The 18599-nt window shown below is 38.9% G+C and overlaps 1 protein-coding gene across 2 annotated transcripts in view; it reads right to left on the bottom strand.

Annotated features, from left to right (window-relative positions):
- rbbp5 (retinoblastoma binding protein 5) overlaps positions 1-18129 on the bottom strand; it is a 38203-nt gene extending 20074 nt beyond the window's left edge. Inside the window, exons 1-7 of one of the 2 annotated variants that reach the window (XM_055224660.1) lie at positions 17968-18129; positions 15243-15268; positions 12774-12946; positions 12450-12590; positions 8564-8726; positions 8377-8486; positions 7979-8098 (exon numbers count right to left, since the gene is read on the bottom strand). In XM_055224660.1, coding sequence (XP_055080635.1) covers positions 7979-8098; positions 8377-8486; positions 8564-8726; positions 12450-12590; positions 12774-12946; positions 15243-15268; positions 17968-17986 — 752 coding nt within the window. In that variant the 5' untranslated portion in view covers positions 17987-18129. The remainder of the gene's footprint in view (positions 1-7978; positions 8099-8376; positions 8487-8563; positions 8727-12449; positions 12591-12773; positions 12947-15242; positions 15269-17967) is intronic. The other variant, XM_033974190.2, reaches the window with a different exon arrangement.
- Between the last annotated feature and the right edge of the window lie 470 nt (positions 18130-18599).

The following is an 18599-nucleotide window of genomic DNA, read 5'->3' as shown; positions in this document are numbered from 1 at the left end:
AGTGAATGTACCAAAGGATTTATCAAAATTGTATGATGTGAACATGAAGCCCTTATTCCAGAAAATTAAAAATGATATTAGAAGATGGGAACTGATACCAATACTTAGTTTTAAATCTCGAGTTGAAACTGTTAAAATGAACATTTTACCTAGGATGATGTATCCATTTCAAACACTTCTGATCCAAATTAGTGAAGAACAATTCAATAAGTGGGATAAATTAATCTCCAGATTTATTTGGCAGGGGAGGAGGCCAAGACTAAGACTAAAGACTCTCCAGTTGGAGAAAGGAGAAAGGGGGCCTTGCTTTGCGCTATTTGAAGGACTATTACATATCAGCCCAAATTAGAACCCTGGTGTATTGGTGTAATACAGATTATGAAGCCAGGTGGAAGGAAATAAAAATAAAGATGTCTAATGAATGCCCAATTCATGCCATACTAGGAGACAAAAGCCTTATTAAGAAACAGATGCAACAAAGGTAATCAGTGGATCAATTTACCATTGAAACTTTGGTAAAATTTATTTAAAAAAAACAAAAAAAAAAACAACTTGCATGAATCGATCAAAATATTGAGGTGGGCTTCTAATGACCTTGATTTTGCACCAAATACATTGGATGGGATGTATCGTCATTATATAATAAGCTTCATGCCAAAAGATAAAAATGCTTTTGAAATACCTATATTGAAGATCTTTATTAAGACATATCGGGATGATTCTGGTTTGAAATTAACTTCTAGATTATACAAGGACTTTCACGACATTAAAATCTCAAAACCAGACTATATCAAACAAAAATAGGAAGAGGAAGCAAATACAGTTTTGTCGAATGAAACTAGGGATGGGACAATATAGGATAATATCGCTAATCATGATAAAAAAGGTCTGCAATTAATGTTTTTTTTTTAAGAATTGTGATCATTGCGCACAATTATAATCACTTTTACGGCACCAGACTGCCTCATGTTTGCAGTTTCAATACAATGTTTAGATGTTAGTTCTGGTGTATGCCCACAAGGGGGGCCTATGTTATAGCAATGACACTTGTTAGCTTCTGTGCCTATTGGGCAGCACAGTTATCGATGTCTGAACTACATTCTGACAGATATCAACAATAAACAAAGTCTGAATCGTAACTTTTGACAGGAACGTGACAGATGAGGCGCCCCATGCGATGAGATGCTGATGCACATCTTATATTTTTACCTACAATAATGCAAAATGCAGAATAAAACAACATCATTCAAAGTCTAATTCATACAGCTAAACACAAATGTGCCAGAGCGCATGGTTCAAATGAGCACTATGTGCACAGAAGCAATATTAACGATTACACATGATATATTTTACCTAAAATTATGTCAATAGCAGAATAAACCACGCTTACTGATCGAGAACTGCATCCAATCCATCAAAAAATAAGGTCCTCTACTCCTGAGTTCACTGTGCGAATGTAATTGGTTGATTCTACAAGGGGGAAAGTGGGACGTAAACTTTCAGTCATCTGTAGCACTAATTAGCTGTCTGGGGCTCCAGTAACCCACAACCCCCACTTTATTGGCCAACGTTGGCGCTGTCAGAAGTTTATTATGCCTGAAATCAACAAAAGAAATGCAAAAAAGTGACAGAGCAGATTTCACATTTGGAACACTTTCCTGCTGCAGATTGGACATGGAGGATTTAACTTATTTAGTTAACATAATTTCTTGACTGGATTATATTCTCTGGGCCTGTATGGAATGAATGAGACCAACTTTCTGGGAAAACGTTAATGTTTGACAGAATCAGATCCCTCAAAAGGTAAGTGAAGTCCAAATCCAAATGTTTGACTTTTCTGTAAAAAGGCTTTCCAGTCAGCACTGTGGTGATTGCAGGTGAAAATGGTTTGCATATTTAGAAAGACGAGTGCCATAGCTTTTATTTGATGTGTAGATTGTGTGGGTGACGCAGAAGTATATGTGCCTTGCTATTGAAGGGTATGTCAAGTAATAAAGCTTCTGAGTTTTATTACAAATACATATATCAAAAATATGGAATGCATATTGATTGAATAAAGTTTCTTAGGGGCATCACATATACATATATATCTTTGGATATTGAAATCATATAGGTTTTGAATATTGTCATGTAATCACCATCTTTATACTAGAGTTTGAACGCCATGTACTAACACTGAAACTAGGTTAAAGGTAACATCGTAAAACGTGAATTATGGAAGACAGTTGGTGCTTTGCAGAAACTCTTTTACCGAGTTAACCTCCTGAGACCTGGCGTCCTCATATGTGGACAACACATTTTGGGTCATCTAGGCCACAATGCAAATTTTTAGAAGAAGAATAACAGCATACAATAACCGCAACAATCAAATATATTATATATATTCATTTTTTACCAGTTTAGAATGTTTAGAATATTTTATTTATTTATTTTATTTATTTTTTATTTTTCTTCCTGCTCCTGTCAGCAGCTCTTCACACGAGACACATTGTTCCAAGAGGCACAATTGTTGTTTCTCATTTTGTTTTTACATTCAGGACAAATTTAGCTGTTTTCAGGGTCTTAATAAATAGGTTTTGCAAATCATTATTCAAATGTTTTATCAAAATGATTAAAATGTCCACATATGAGGACATTTGATTTACATAGGTTTTTCTCAGAAACTATATAATGTAAAAAGATAATTCTTTGTATTTACACTCATCAGGTCCCAGTCAGCCCAAATAACAAAGAGAAATGAATAAAGCAGGTCATGCAAGAGCTCAGGTCTCAGGAGGTTAAGGCAACATTGTAGGAGGTGAAACATGTCGTCTGACAAGCACGATGTTTATACTAGAGTTCGAGCATCTTATACTAATACTGAAACTATGTTAAAGGCAACATTGCGTGATATGAATTGTGGGAAACTGTTGGGGTTGTATAGACGCTCCTTTACAGGGACAGGGTGGTCGGATGAGACTCAAGGCCGGAAAAATAGACTGGTGCAGCCCGGAGAGATGAGCGAGGCCGGAGGGAGGAACCTGGGCGCCAACCTACTCAACATAATATTTGCATATTCATGTTTCATGTTATATTTTTATGTTACAGGGCCAGGGAAAGGCAGACAGACCGCCTGCTGCACATACGAGGGACAGATCATTTGACCCCGGGTCCTGTATTAGATTGTAACTGTCAGGGGAATAAAATTTTGAGAGTTGAACTGATCAAATCCAGTCGTCATTTTGATAGAACACGCCTAACAATATACAGTTGTAAAGTAGGGGAAAGATAACAAGTTAAGAATTATCATGATAATATTGTTTATCGCGATTATTTTGGTCACAATAATTGTGAGTCTAAATTTTTATATCGTCCCATCCCTAAATGAAACCTGGTTGAAACACAATGCATTCCAATGGAAGATATCCAGTTCAAATTCATGGCGATGTTTTGGATGGAAGTGCCTCATCAGATACTTTATAATACCTGCACAAAGATCACATTATTCGGGCTCATCTGGTTGTTGGAGGAACTGTGGTGTTCAGGGAGCAAATAATTTTCATTTGTTTTGAGCATGTCCAGTGATACAGAATTCTTGGAATACTCTTCTGTCAGAGTTGAGAGTAATATTTAATTTACAAATGACTTTAACCCCTTAGCATTCCGGGTGATTTTGGTGAAATTGCCTTTGTTCTGACCTCTCCAAATTAAAATAATCACCATTATTGAACCCTCAGTAGTAAATGCACAAGTTTGGGGTCTTTGTAAAGGTAACACCCTATAGTTTTACCCACAGGTGTCAGAATCACTGTAAGTTTGTCTGCTGAGCATTTATACACTTTGGAACACACATTTAAAAAAAAAAAATTCTCATCCTCGCCAAAAAAAAATTGTGAAAATGAAGGTGTAGAAAGCTGCAGTAGGTAGCTGGGGACAAAAATACACCATACCTCAACTGACAAGACTGTTGACCACTTACATTTCAAATTTGAGGTCAATACCTATAAAAATGAGAGTTTTACAATCATTTTATCATGAGTAAGTCCAGGCCTCTCCAAACCTATCCGAATGAAGACATTTGGAGAACGTTTGGAAAAAGTGCAATAACTTTTGAATGTTTCAACCCACAGACATCATTGAGGGCTCTACTGAAAACTCACACTGAGAGGAATCTGTATCTGCACACCCAGCTGCTCTATTACTGTACATTTATATATCATATCAAAACACAATATAATGTATATTTGTATATAAAATACAGTCATAACAAGTGCTATGGGTCAAAATAAATATATATTTACAAACCACACACTGCAAACAAACAAACACACACACACTTCAAAATGTAAACAAACGCACACTGGAAACTAAGAACACACTGTACATGATTGTACAGTGAGACAGTCATTCTGCAACAGTGGCTCAGTGGTTAGAGCTTTGGTCCCGCAACCCGAAGGTTGGAGGATCAAGTCCCACTTTTCCCACATTAGCTAATTGGCATTAGCTAATGCTAATGATTACACATGATACACATTTGACCCACAATTAAGTGAATAGCAGAATAAACCACGCTTACCGATCAGGAACAGCATCCAGTCCATCAAAACATAAGGTCCCTCTACTCCTGAGTCAACCATGAGATCTTCACTTGGTTCCACGAACCGCTCCGGGTCCGAGATGCCTCTAGTTTAACTTGTACAAACATCCACAGTGTCCTCGGTCGCGCACTTCCTTTGTTTTGTCCGTTTCGTCATGTTTAAAACGCAAAACTGCTGCGTAAAATTATGCAACTATTTTACGCGCGGATCTTTATATCCAGCCTCGGCTTTTTACGCGCCCAGCAAACTCCGTCTGTTTACAGTAAACCACTGCATGTCATGCATCAGCGTGTTCCGCAGTTCATGGCCTTTAAGAGGAAAACATCACTAAACGTGTGTAATGTAACAGCTTGATTCTACAAGGAGGAGAGTGGGGCGTAGTCTTTCAGTCATCTGTAACTCTCATTCACTGTTCGCGGCTCCAGTAACCCACAGCCCCCACCTTATTGGCCAACTTTGGCGTCAATCACAAGCTAACAAGTTTGTTTTGCGCTGAGGAATAAAGTTGGGGCTGTCAGAAGTTTATTATGCCTGAAACTGACAAAAGAAATGCAGAGAAGTGACATAACAGATTTCACTTTCTTGCAGCAGATTGGACATGGAGGCTCTAACTTCCTTTGTGGACATAATTTCTTGACTGCATTATATTCTCTGGACCTTTACGGAACAAATGAGACCAACTTTGTGTGAATATGTTGATGTTTGACAGAACCAGAAGGCTGATCCTGTAACTGTTAATTCTGTGAGACTGTAACTATACACCCACTTTTTGTTTTTTTTGTTTACTGTTTGAATGTTGAAACATTTGTGTCTTTTTTTGTTTCTAAAGTGAAACTCTAAAAAGAAAAAAAAAGTTATTAACTAATTCTTTTTTTTTAGTTCAATTAATGAAAAGCTACTAAATAAAGTCAGAGTGCGAGGTCTGTGTTTCAGAGGATCTCAGAGGATCTTTACAGTTCACTATAGTAAGCCCTCTTACTTTGAATAGCTGATCTTATTTTAATTATTTGTGGCAAAAGATGTATAACTAAAACAGACTGGAGGATTTGCAGGTTTGACGCTGAAAATAAATACTGTGTACCATTCACAAACTGATGAAAAACGTATTAACTATGTGGTGCATTTTAAGGTCTGTGCCTCAGAGCGCACTGGCTTCAGCATCTCTGACTGGCTTTAGAGGTCTGTGCAGAAAGGAGAGCGAGTGAATTCATGCATTTTTCTTTTTGTTGCCAATTAACAACAACAATTAATGATTTTTTAACCTTGGAGAACCCATGGGGTCAAATTTGCTCGCAGTTAATTGCTGCTACCCAAAATAAAGAAACAAAAAAAATATGTCAAATTTAAATTCAAAAGCCCAGAGTGCCACTTCTGGCCCCTGCATAGAGACACCTAGTAGATAAATATTGAACTAAAATGAGCCAGAGTGATAGTGACAACATGGCTGACCACCACTGTTCTCTCCAAGCTGCGTGAGTGCGCAATTGCGCACTGCTGACACGGTCTCCGCGCACAGAAAATCTGTGCTGCGGACAAAAAAATTGAGCCGGAGTTGAAAATAAAATAAACACACAACAATTCATTTTGCGCTATTTTTCAATGTGATTCAATGAGTGTGACCGGCTTGACAGACGTCCTCATGCGCCGCTATCAATGTTTTAGCTGATGTGGCCGATGTGGAGTGAAAACTCGATAATGATGCTAAGTGTTTAACCTCTTAACGTGCCAACGGCCCACCCTCGGGCAAAGATTTGCGCGTTTTGCATGTTTTGCAACATTTTTGCGTTTTAAACATGACGAAACGGACAAAACAAAGGAAGTACGTGACCGAGGACAGGATGTTTGTTCAAGTTAAACTAGAGGCATCTCGGGCCTGGAGCGGTTCGTGGAACAGAGTGAAGATCTCATGATGGACTCAGGAGTAGAGGACCTTATGTGCTGATGGACTGGATGAAGTTCCTGATCGGTGAGCGTAGTTTATTCTGCTATAATTGTGGGTCAATGTGTATTAAGGTATGTGTATTATGTGTAATCATTAGCATTAGCTAGTTCTGACAATGAATGACAGAACTAAGGACACAATGACAGAAGTTGGTCCGAGTGGGACTCGATCCTCCAACCTCTGTCACAGAATGACTGTCACACTGTCACATGTACAGTGTATTTTTAGTTTCCAGTGTGTGTTTGTTTACATTTTGAAGTGTGTGTTTGTTCACTGTTTGCAGTGTGTGGTTTGCATTAACATACTACACAGGTCATGAGCAAGATTTTTGTCATCTTCATTGTATAAGTGGCTAAAGCACTTACCGGTAATTAAAAGTCTTATAACAGAAATGTAAATGCGGTAATTTGATTCTTTAAAACCATAACTTGGATGGATGCGATGCAGCATGACCACAGTGCGCACGTCTGATGTCGCTCACAGTGGTCCATGGGACTGCTCAGGGAGTTTGTATGTTTGCTCAGACTCGTGAAAAATTAGAGGGAACATTGCTGACCACATGTCGTTTTGTTGAGCTGGAAAACTACCCAAACAAAATCATCTTCTCAGCAAACCAGCGGATGGTAAAATTGTGGGGGTTTTTTGTTAATCTTTTTAATAATAGGTTGTAGAATGTTTAGAAGTACGTTTTATATTCTTTTTGGAAAAAATTTACTCTTTAAAGGACCAAATTTGTCCCCGGTTCCTAAATTAGGGAATAAAGGGTTAAAATTGAAAAACTGGATATTTCAGTGTTCAGTGAACTTATAGCAGTAATTTAATGCATTGTTCATAATTTTCCAAAGAAGAAAAGGGTTCTTGAATTCTCCAGGGTTAAGCGGGTTTTATATTATATAATCTGCATTTATAATGAGGAGAGTGGACACATGTGAAGGGATGTGATGAGGATCTGGCAGGTGCACCAAGAAAAATGTTTTGTTGCACACAGCATTTTAGGAGCATGTAATAATAATAATAACAATAATGCCTTACACTTGTAATGCACTTTACAGGCTTGTCAAAGCCTCTCAAAGCGCTACACTATAGACATTATTCATTCATTTCCACACTTGGTGATGGTAAGCTACTATTGTAGCCACAGCTGCCCTGGGGAGACTGACGGAAGCAAGGCTGCCAATCTCCGCCATCGGCCCCTCCGACCACTACCTATCATTCGTGCACACACCACTTTCATACTAGGCAATGTGGGTGAAGTGTCTTGCCTAAGGACACAACGACAACTCGATCCTCCGACCTTCAGGTTGGGAGACCAACACTCTAACCACTGAGCCACTGTCGCCCGTGCACCCAAACTGGACAGCCAAACTCCTTCCTAGAGCAGCCCCTCCCTCACAGAGCTCCCCCTTCCAGAGCCCCCCCCTCCCTTAAGAGCAGCCCCTGCCTACCAGAGCAGTCTCACCTGTTGACTAGGTCCTGTAGTTTCTGCATTGGCTCTGGTTCTCCGTCTCTGCCACAGGTCAGAATCTCTCTGCCATCGTACACGCGGATGATTCTGTCAGCCGTATTTATCAAGAAACAACTGAAAAAACAAACAAACATGTAACACAATGGCGAAACAGGGCTGCAAGAAACATGGAGTGGTCATTGGCTGTGTAATTTATAAAAAATAAATTTAACAGTATTTTAGAGTTATAAGGAGTACAAGTAGCAGTAATATCAGTAGTATTAGTAACAGAAGTAGTCTTAACAGCAGCAGTAGTAGCTGTAGTAGTAGCACTAGGAGTAGGAGCAGTAAGACTAGCAGTACCAGCAGTACTAAAAACAACAGTAGTAGTAGCAGGAATAGTAGTTACAGACCTTCCTTTGCGTGCAAACTCGATGGACTTGATGGCTGTGGTGTTGCTGGTTCCTGTGGTCACTCTGAAGGAGGCCATCATCTCCTGAGTGTTTGTCTTTAACACCAAAATCTGAACAAAAATGTACTATTATAATCCTCTGCTTCTCTACATTTTCTGCTCCTCTAACCCTCTCCTCCTTTTCTTACCTTTCCTTTGGCGTTTCCTGTATAGATGTATTCTCCTCTACGATCAAACGCTGCTACCACGTTGAGGTCTGAGTCGTCGTCCACTGGCAGAACCACGTGTTTGGAGTCGGAGAGCGTGAGGAGGACTGGGGCGGACTTCATCGGACACACCAGAACTTTGTCCCTAAAATCCCATCACCATTACTTGAGCCATAATAGAAAGAGGGATGCACCGATCCAGCTTTTTCAATTGAGATACCGATCACAATACTATAACTTTAAGTATCTGTTCTGGAATCTGTTTATATCGGGTATCGGCAAAGACAGAAAATAGCCTTTATTTCTTTAAAATGAAAATGAAATAAGACATATGTAGGTGTTCTTTATCTCTCAAGTAACTACAGAACAGCTTTGTGTAAATAAAAATGCAAAGATCCTGAGACTTTCTGGACCAACTACAGCCAGTAAATAGTCTCATTACATCAATATATATATCCAAACATATTGACTGAACCCATATCTAATCCAACAAATTTCTCAGTATTGGCGCAAATATCCAATACCACTATCAGATCATTGCATCATGATAGTAGTAATTACGATTATTTCTTTTAGTCCTGTCAAAGGTGAACCAGTAAAGGAAGAATAGACTTATTATCAATCTTATAACATTTTATGAGTCCTTTCTAGATCAGATCAGACTTTGCTTCAAGTTTTGAGACAGAACGTGTCACAAATGTCATAGTGACTTATACTGTCATAGTTAGGCAGAGTAGCTTCTTGGTTTTCAAGAAGCTTATCCATATAAACTTTAATTGGATAAGCTTCTTCAAAACCAATACAGTGCATAGTATTCTAGATGCAAAGTACTATAAACCTCATATGACACCCATCCTTTTTATACTAGTCTTAGTATCTTGTCCTTATTTCACCCATGCCTTATTTATAAGAGGTGCATCAAAAATCGTAGCAGGATTAAAAGTAATTCAAAGCTTGAATTTATGTAAAACTTGGAGTTAATAATGGTGACAGTTAGAGACGGTGATGGATAATCCGGCTATTTGGAGGGGACTGGATAAGCATTGCATAGAAGGCATCCCAGGAAAAAATGAAATGAAACACTCTAATGATCACTAGGAGACAGAAGATTTGCTACAGACATTTTGGAAGGAAAAAGTATAAGAGAAGCAACATTGCTAAATATTCGCTGATGTGTTCCTGTATATGAGAGATAGTTCATTGAAACAATCAACTCTGCTATTTGATTCCATCCATTTTATTTGTTTTGCCACATCGTCTTTTAATATCACTGTTTTAACTGATCAGTGTAATCCCTGATTTGTCCAGGGGTGACTCAAAGTAGAAAAGATGTCACAGGTAGTCATCAACTGATTTCAAAAATAGTGTCCAGATGACTACCTATGAAACCTTTTTTACCTTTAGCTGATAACAATGTACACTGCCTGGCCAAAAAAAAAGTTGCCACCTGGATTTAACTAAGCAAATAGGTATGAGCCTCCTATTGGATGATTACTGCATGGGCGATTATCTTCCAGCTGACAAGTTATTCAACCCCAACTAGTGCAATGAGTTGCTTCTCAAAAACACATCACGTGGTTGTGGAAAATATGTTAGTCTGTTTGAGAAGGGTCAAATCATTGGCATGCATCAACCAGAGAAAACATCTAAGGAGATTGCAGGAACAACTAAAATTGGGTTAAGAACTGTCCAACGCATTATAAAAAACTGGAAGGACAATGGGGACAAAAATCCTGAATAATCGTGATCGGTGATCACTTAAACGTTTGGTGAAATCAAATCAAAGATAAACAAAAGTGTTACTCAGGGCTATGTTTAATAGTGATATTAAGAGCCATTACTCTCCATCGGGTCCTTGAGGGTTCATGGAAGTTTGCCCAACCAGTCCACATGTGTTTTGTCGATCTGGAGAAGGCATTCGACCGTGTCCCTCATGGTGTCCTTTGGGGGGTGCTCTGGGAGTATGGGGTCCGGAGCTCTTTGCTAAGGGCTGTCCGGTCCCTGTATGACCGGAGCAGGAGCTGTGTTCGCATTGCCGGCAGTAAGTCAGACCTGTTCCCGGTGCATGTTGGACTCCGCCAGGGTTGCCCTTTGTCACCGGTTCTGTTCATTATATTTATGGACAGAATTTCTAGGCGTAGCCAGGGGCCCGAGGGGGCTGGTTTGGGAACCACAGGATTTAATCTCTGCTGTTTGCGGATGATGTTGTCCTGATGGCTTCTTCGAGCCAGGACCTGCAGCAGGCACTGGGGCGGTTTGCAGCCGAGTGTGAAGCGGCTGGGATGAGAATCAGCTCCTCCAAATCCGAGGCCATGGTTCTCGACCGGAAAAAGGTGGTTTGCCCTCTCCGGGTGGGTGGTGAGTCTCTGCCCCAAGTGGAGGAGTTCACGTATCTCGGGGTCTTGTTCACGAGTGAGGGAAGGATGGAGCGGGAGATTGACAGGTGGATCGGTGCAGCGTCTGCAGTGATGCGGTCGCTGTATCGGTCCGTTGTGGTAAAGAAGGAGCTGAGCCCAAAGGCAAAGCTCTTGATTTACCGGTCAATCTACGTTCCTACTCTCACCTATGGTCATGAGCTCTAGGTAATGACAGAAAGGACAAGGTCGCGGATACAAGCGGCTGAAATAGGTTTCCTCCGCAGGGTGGCCGGGCGCACCCTTAGGGATAGGGTGAGGAGCTCGGTCACACGGGAGGAGCTCAGAGTAGAGCCGCTGCTCTTACACGTCAAGAGGAACCAGTTGAGGTGGCTCGGGCAGCCGCTCAGGATGCCTCCTGGACGCCTCCCTAGGGAGGTGTTCTCGGCATGTCCCACCAGGAGGAGGCCCCGGGGAAGACCCAGGACACGCTGGAGGGACTATGTCTCTCGGCTGGCCTGGGAATGGCTTGGGGTCCCACCGGAGGAGCTGGAGGATGTGTCCGGGGTGAGGGAAGTCTGGGAGTCCCTGCTTAGACTGCTCCCCCCGCGACCCGGCCCCGGATAAGCGGAAGAAAATGGATGGATGGATAGTAAGAGCATTGCCACAAGTACAATGCAAAGGGAACTCAAGGGATTGGAACTGAACAGCTGTGTAGCCTTAAGAAAACCACTAAGCAGTGAGCCTAACTGGAAAAAAGGCTTAAATTTGCTAGGGAGTATAAAGATTGGACTCTGGAGCAATGGAAGAAGGTCATGTGATATGACGAGTTTGGTCCATCTCTCCCATTTCCAGAGGAACGAAGATATGGGGTACTTACCCCTTCTCTTTGCTCAATGGCCCTTACCAGCCAGCCAGGAATGATCAGATCTGTCACAGTTACAGCTCGGGATTTTACTCTTGCTGTATTAGTGCTACAGTGTAAACTAATCAATATAATGTGATAACGATATACTTGGTCACAACTGCATTTTTTTTTCTTCCAAAATGTAGGTGATTCTTACAAGTAAGTAATCACTTGCTGTTGTTTACATGTGCCATTGCCTTTTTTGAGGTAACAGCGTCTTCAAGGGCATGTCCATTTATTTATTTTACCAATAATTACTTTCTTTGTTAACTGGCTCCATTTAATCATGATTAAAATGTGTTCAGTGCACAACCCTGAGTTGAAGTAGAAGTAATAGTTGTAATTAGGGTTAGGGGACATGGCAAAAAAGAATTGCTTTTTACCTTGCATTATCAATCACAAAATATCAAATTTGCTTATTAAAAAAAAATACATATGTACATTTCAGTGCAACTTAGCACAAAAATGTGTCAAAGCCGCATAGTTTTACTGACAGTGGCTTGGCTGTAGTCCTTGTCATTAAAAAGACCCAAGCAGATCATTGGCCTCTTGAAAACATTGGATTTCTAAAAATAGGAGTAGCAGTAGTAGCAATAGTAGTACTCACATATCCCTTGGGTGACACTGCAGTTTGAGGATCGGGGAGGGGAAGCGAAATCTTTGGTCACAGTCTCCAGTCAGAACATCCCACTGAGACACGATGTTGTCTGTGGACGCACTCACCAGTTTATGTCCATCTCTGCTCCAACTGTAAGACAGCACAGAAATACAGAACATGGAGAGCATCTGAGGCACAGGAGACAAAAGGACGTCTGACACAGGAATACAGGAAGATGGGAGGGCATCTAACACAGGGATACATGGTGACAGGAGGGCATCTGACACACAGGGATATGGGGCATGGGAGGGTATGGGAGGGCATCAAGCGTACCACAGGGAGCAGACCGGGTGAATGTGGGCACTGATGATTTTGGCAATGCCGCGAGTTAGAAAATCCCAGATGACGATGCGGCCGTCGTTACAGCCCACAGCCAGCAGGGTGCCCCAGCGGTTAAAGGTGCAGGTGAGAGCCATACTGATACAGTCCAGAGTGCCATCCGCTTCCTGTTGTCATAGAAACACCGATCAACAAGCACCCTACAACTAAACACGCAACAACCAAACACGCAACAACTGAACATGCCACAACTGAACACATGGAAACTAAACATGCTAGGGCTGAACAATTTGTGACAAATATCTCAGTGTGACTTTTCTGACAAACATTGCAATTGCCATTAGATTTGTAAATTAGGTATTAATAATAGGACTCTGTTAGGGATGCACCAATACCAGTATCAATACTGGTATTGAATAAATGGATGTAATAAGACTATTTACAGAAGATTTGATTTTAGCGTAGAACATCTCACAATGTTTTAACTTTTGTTCATAAGCACATTGTGGGACACACAAAATGTTTTTGGACCGGATACTCAAAATTTATGTGAAAGTGATTCTAAGGTGGAGTTTCAGAATTATTGTCAGTTTTAGTGCTAATGTCAGTGAACAAAATTCACAAATTAGGAACGTGCATCAACATTATAGTGTAGCATAAAAAATTAATAAAGAACAATATAAAATTGAAGGCTGCCAAGCATATGGAACGAGTATCGATATCACAATTACAATAAAGTTCTCCATCTGACAAAAATGTATTGTTTTTAAACTGAATATGGTAAATAAAGATATGAACAATGAACAATATGAACAATTTCCTTAGTTTCTCTAGTCCTGGTTTTGTCTCTGTCAAGTTTTTATTTTGTCATTTTAAACCACGTAATTTTTTGTTTTACTATAACTAAAATGATTGCATCACAAAGTACTAAAATAGCATATTAAATTATCACTATAATATCGATATTGCAGTTATTAACATCCATATCGCATAGTGCACAAAATTCCCCAATATTCTGCAGCCGTGATAAAACATAACAATTAATAGGGGTGGGATGAGATTTTGAAATAATTTACAATCATCAGATAAATTCACAATTTTGGTCATGTGATTTTTATTTATTTATGTTAACATATTGTGTTGTGACTGTGTTTTTATATGTTAAGTTATAAAAATGACCAAATTAAGTTTCCTCATATCTGTAATGCCTCCGTAGTCCGGGTATGAGCCATAGTAAAAGAAAAATTCAAATCTGGGTAAAGAAATTTCACTGCTCATTCAAGCCACTTGTTGAGTTCTGGTCAGATTACTGGTGGATACTGCCTTATATGCATCATCATATGCTTTTAATAGCCGAAACAGCCTAAATGCTGTATGCTTTAAAGCAGGGGTGACAAACTCATTTTCACCAAGGGCCATATCAGCAAAATGGACGCCATCAAGGGCCAGATGTAACTGTGCGGCAGTGTAAATATCACTATATGTAACTGAATGTCATGTAAAATAAATGTAATTACTTTTTAACTTGTTAAATAACGGCTTTCTGTGATAAACTGACATTTTTAAAAGTGTGTATCTGGTCGGGACACACCTGCTCACAGACCTTCAGCACTGCTTCAAATACAGCCTTTTACAGCCTTTTAATTATTGGACAATTTGTTGGACTAACTTTTGCATACTTAGCTCCGTGTTTGGTGTCAAAATGTTGACGTAGATTGTACGGACCCTGCCTCATAACACAAAAAACATAGTTTTTTTCTCCTCAAAGCACAAACTTGTATTCACCTTCACCTTTCTACCTCCCAACTTCCTTCCATGCCAACAATTTTCCTCTTCATGAACATTTTGTGATGATTATTTGCAAATATTTCTCAGTTCCACTTGCTGGGAAAATCTCATTAGTTTCTTGTCAGTGCACACATTAAAGCAGTATAGACTTATTGTAAAATGACAGTCATGCCTTTTAATTTATCTTCTCGCGGGCCACATAAAATAACGTGGCGCCCCCGGTCCTTGAGTTTGACGCATGTGCTTTAAAGTATGCTTTAAACCCATAGGCCTACTTAAACGCTAACATCCGTGTAAATCCCTACATGCATCACTACTGGTTATTACAATATATCTATTACATTACATTTTTATTATTTAAATGGTTAGACAAAACTGGACATGCTCCTCTGTTCTCTCCATCGCTCCAGCTCCTCCCCCCTCTCCCCCACTGCTGCTGCACTACATGCGTGGTGCTTGGAACAGAGAAACATATTTGATAATATTATTTTGTGATATTTTTGTATAAAGTTCAGCACTGATTATCTGCATCAATATTGGTCCTTTCATGCCTGTGCCAAATGTAAAGATGGAGAATAGAATCTCATAAAATTATTATTCCCTTGTGGGCAGTCTCGTGCCACAAGATCTCATCCCATCCCTAAATATACATAACATATTAATCCAAACACTCACCTCTGGATAGTTCTGCCCGAACGATTCTGCAACAAATACAGGACAATCTTGTAACACAATTTTATATTATTGTATTTGATAAATATTTTTAATCATAGGAAAGAAAATTACGCTTGTACCATGAATAATACAAGCATATGATTAAGAGGTGCACTATGGAATTTTGTAAGGTGGAGGGCTCTGCCACTTGCCTGATGTAGGGCTGGGCAATATGGCAAAAAATTTAAATCCCTTTTTTTTGTGCACTCTGGACAATTACAATTTTAAATAGACTTTAACCTAAGTCAGAACAGGGACTCCTAGTCTTACCAACAGGTGAAGCCCTACATTTTCATTCTTATATCCTATTATTTATGAAATTAGAAACTACTTTTAAGTTGCACTTGTATAAATAAGTCATTTTAATAGTTTCAATTAGAATGAGATTTATTTTTTTACAATTTCACTTGTTTATTTGCACAATAACCGTGCTTTGAAAGTACAAAACTCTGGAAGAAAATGGTTTCATAATCATCCTCAATCATCCTCAATCCTTTGCATTTTTTCAAAATCATGATTATAATGCAGCATTTGTTTCATTGTTACAGCTTTGGTTGACCCTGGGTCCCAAAGGGCCACTTGACTTTCAATCTATTTTGCAAACGCATGGCTAAAAATATTGTGTTTTAATCTTTTTACCTCTTGTAAAAGCATTCAAGACCAACAAATTAAAATATAATTTGTATATTTATTTTTGGAAAAAAAATACTTATTTTGAGCCATTATAGGCAAAAGTATAAAATGTGCCATTTAAAAATTACATAAAACTATAACTTTTTAGTAGTGATTCAGAAATATATTTTGTTTAATATGGATAAACACTCAATGGTAAAAGTTCAGTTTTGATTGCATTGTATCTTTTTTCATGGAGGCTGATTAAAAAAAAAAAAAAAAAAAAAAAAAAATCATAGGGACCCGAAGGACAAGGCAAAGTTTTCACATATGCATTGTTTAGATCTGCATGTTTGGGTTTAGGTATAGTGATGGGGGAAATAATTAAAGAGAGACAATGGGGATGATCCTGTACTGACCAGGGGGTAAAGGGGTAAGAGAATAAAAAGAGAGGGAGGCATAAATCATTCTCTAGTCTTCATCTGAGGTTCTATCATGTTTGTAAACCGTATTAGTCCTGAAAGTATGCACATATGATACAGGCAGCTTTCACACATGTTGGAGAGCTCTATGGAGTGACCCCAGTGTGCACTAGATTTTGTTCTGTTTACTTAACTTTTGGGTCTGCCTTTTTCATATACACCATGCATCAATCACCCCGAACTCGCACCATGAACCACGTGAGAGTCCAGTAGCTGATCTCCGAACTTATTTCTATGACAAAGCGGGAGTGGGGTTGGGTATGTTGGACATGTATGGACATCTCGCTGAACAAAACCATGACCCATGTGAATGCACCTGTGTGAGTTTAGTTTGAAGACACTGTAGCGTTCACTCTGTTGTGATTGATTTGTGGGTCAGGACGCTTAGAGACCCAGAAACACCATCAATGCTATAAATATGTATAATTCATATATACAGTTTGAAACAGATTTTATGTTCAGATGCTCCAGAGGTGCACAGATGAGCAAAAATGTTTTGAATTACTTTAATGTTGAGTCAACCAAATCATAAAATGCTTTCAGGTCAGTAAAGGACCCCAACAACACACAAGGGTAAAAACATGAATTAATCGAATTAATTAGATTAATTGCCCAGCCCTAGCCGGATGTTATTGTTTTGCCTGTGTAATTCATGTATGATATGTAATGTGTTCATATCCATGGAGACAAGTATGTGACATCACAGGGCCAAATTACAGGTCAGATCCGGGAAAAGGCAAGTCCACTCACAATAAGAATGCATGTTTTTCAAGGAATCTCCAAGCTGTTTTCAAGGAATAAATTACCTAACTGAACAAACTTACATTTTTTATCCGACCATATGTGTGATTCAAACTGCACTCTCACGACTACACCTGCACAGGAGTTCATGCAAAAACTACGATTTAAAACGGAAAAGTGAAAGTTGTATTTGTATGTAAAAAAGGTAGATCAAACTCATGATTCACTCCATACCCTTTAAATTCTGCTGTTGTGCATATAAAGGAATTAGTGGACTAATACAAATTTTATTGTTTGATCTCTGTCTGTCCGCTCTCTCTACCTTTTCTTTTCTATACTTTAATACTTTATTTGCCAGTTGTATTGTACCGTTTATGCTGAGTGTGCAGCACTTTACTTTGTTTTTAGAAGTGCTCGGTAAGTAAAGATTTATAATTATACCTATTTACACGAAAGACGTACTTTCAAGCAAAGCAATAACATCTCCATGGCTACACGCAGATGAAATGTTACATACTGGTGGAGGAAAAATGAACACTTACTAACAACATAATAAACAATTTATTTCTATTTCTAACACGAGACAACAAAGCTAACTACCGAAATCCTGATGCTAATATTCTATCGGCCATCAACATCAAATGAGATTTGCCATCTTACTGATAAAAGGCTTCACCTTTTTCCGTTTTAGCTCAAAATTAACAACGCATCTTTCAAAAGTAATTCATATTTTTATTTGTGTTGTTAGCTTTTAGCATTCGAGGTTAACTAGCGATGCTAACCATAACAGCTGCAGAGAGTTTCACCCCTTTTCGTGGTAAAACGCCAAAAAACTTTCGCTCTGAACTCACCGAGCAGCTCCAGGTTCATAGTGACGGTGGCGTTGATCCGAAAATCAGATGAATTTGATGTAAACTCGGTGTTTTTGATGTGAAACGCTTGTGTTGTGCAGTCCCTGGTGTTAGCACCATGAATCTATTGGTTAGCACGGAGTCGCGCCGCTGCTTCTGTCCGCAGGACCCAAAATCCGCCCTCAAAGCGCCTGAGTAAAAAGTGAGGAGCAGATTTACAAAGAAAAAAATGTGTTAATTAAATAATAATACTATGTATATTATTATTATTATTATTATTATTATTATTATTATTATTATTATTATTATTATTATTATTATTATTATTATTATACATTTTTTCTGTTGATTTATGGTTTTAAATGAGTTACAATGTATTCTGCTAATGCTTTGAGCCAGTGAAAATACTTGCAAGAAGGCAGAATATATTTTAAAACTGTACAGTCGATTAACTAAACACACACATAACAGGAAAAGAGAAGAAAGAACCGTTAATGGAAATAATAATGTTAAGAAATTGTCAAAACTACAGTATATAAAAACATAAATAAAAACATAATTAACATACTAAATTAACATACTAATTTCTAGATGAATAATATTGCTGTAATAATTGTTGTGTTGTAAAGTTT

Source organism: Periophthalmus magnuspinnatus, chromosome 10 (assembly GCF_009829125.3).
Source record: "Periophthalmus magnuspinnatus isolate fPerMag1 chromosome 10, fPerMag1.2.pri, whole genome shotgun sequence".
Lineage (NCBI taxonomy): Eukaryota > Metazoa > Chordata > Actinopteri > Gobiiformes > Gobiidae > Periophthalmus > Periophthalmus magnuspinnatus.
This window is presented reverse-complemented; position numbering and strand designations above follow the sequence as displayed.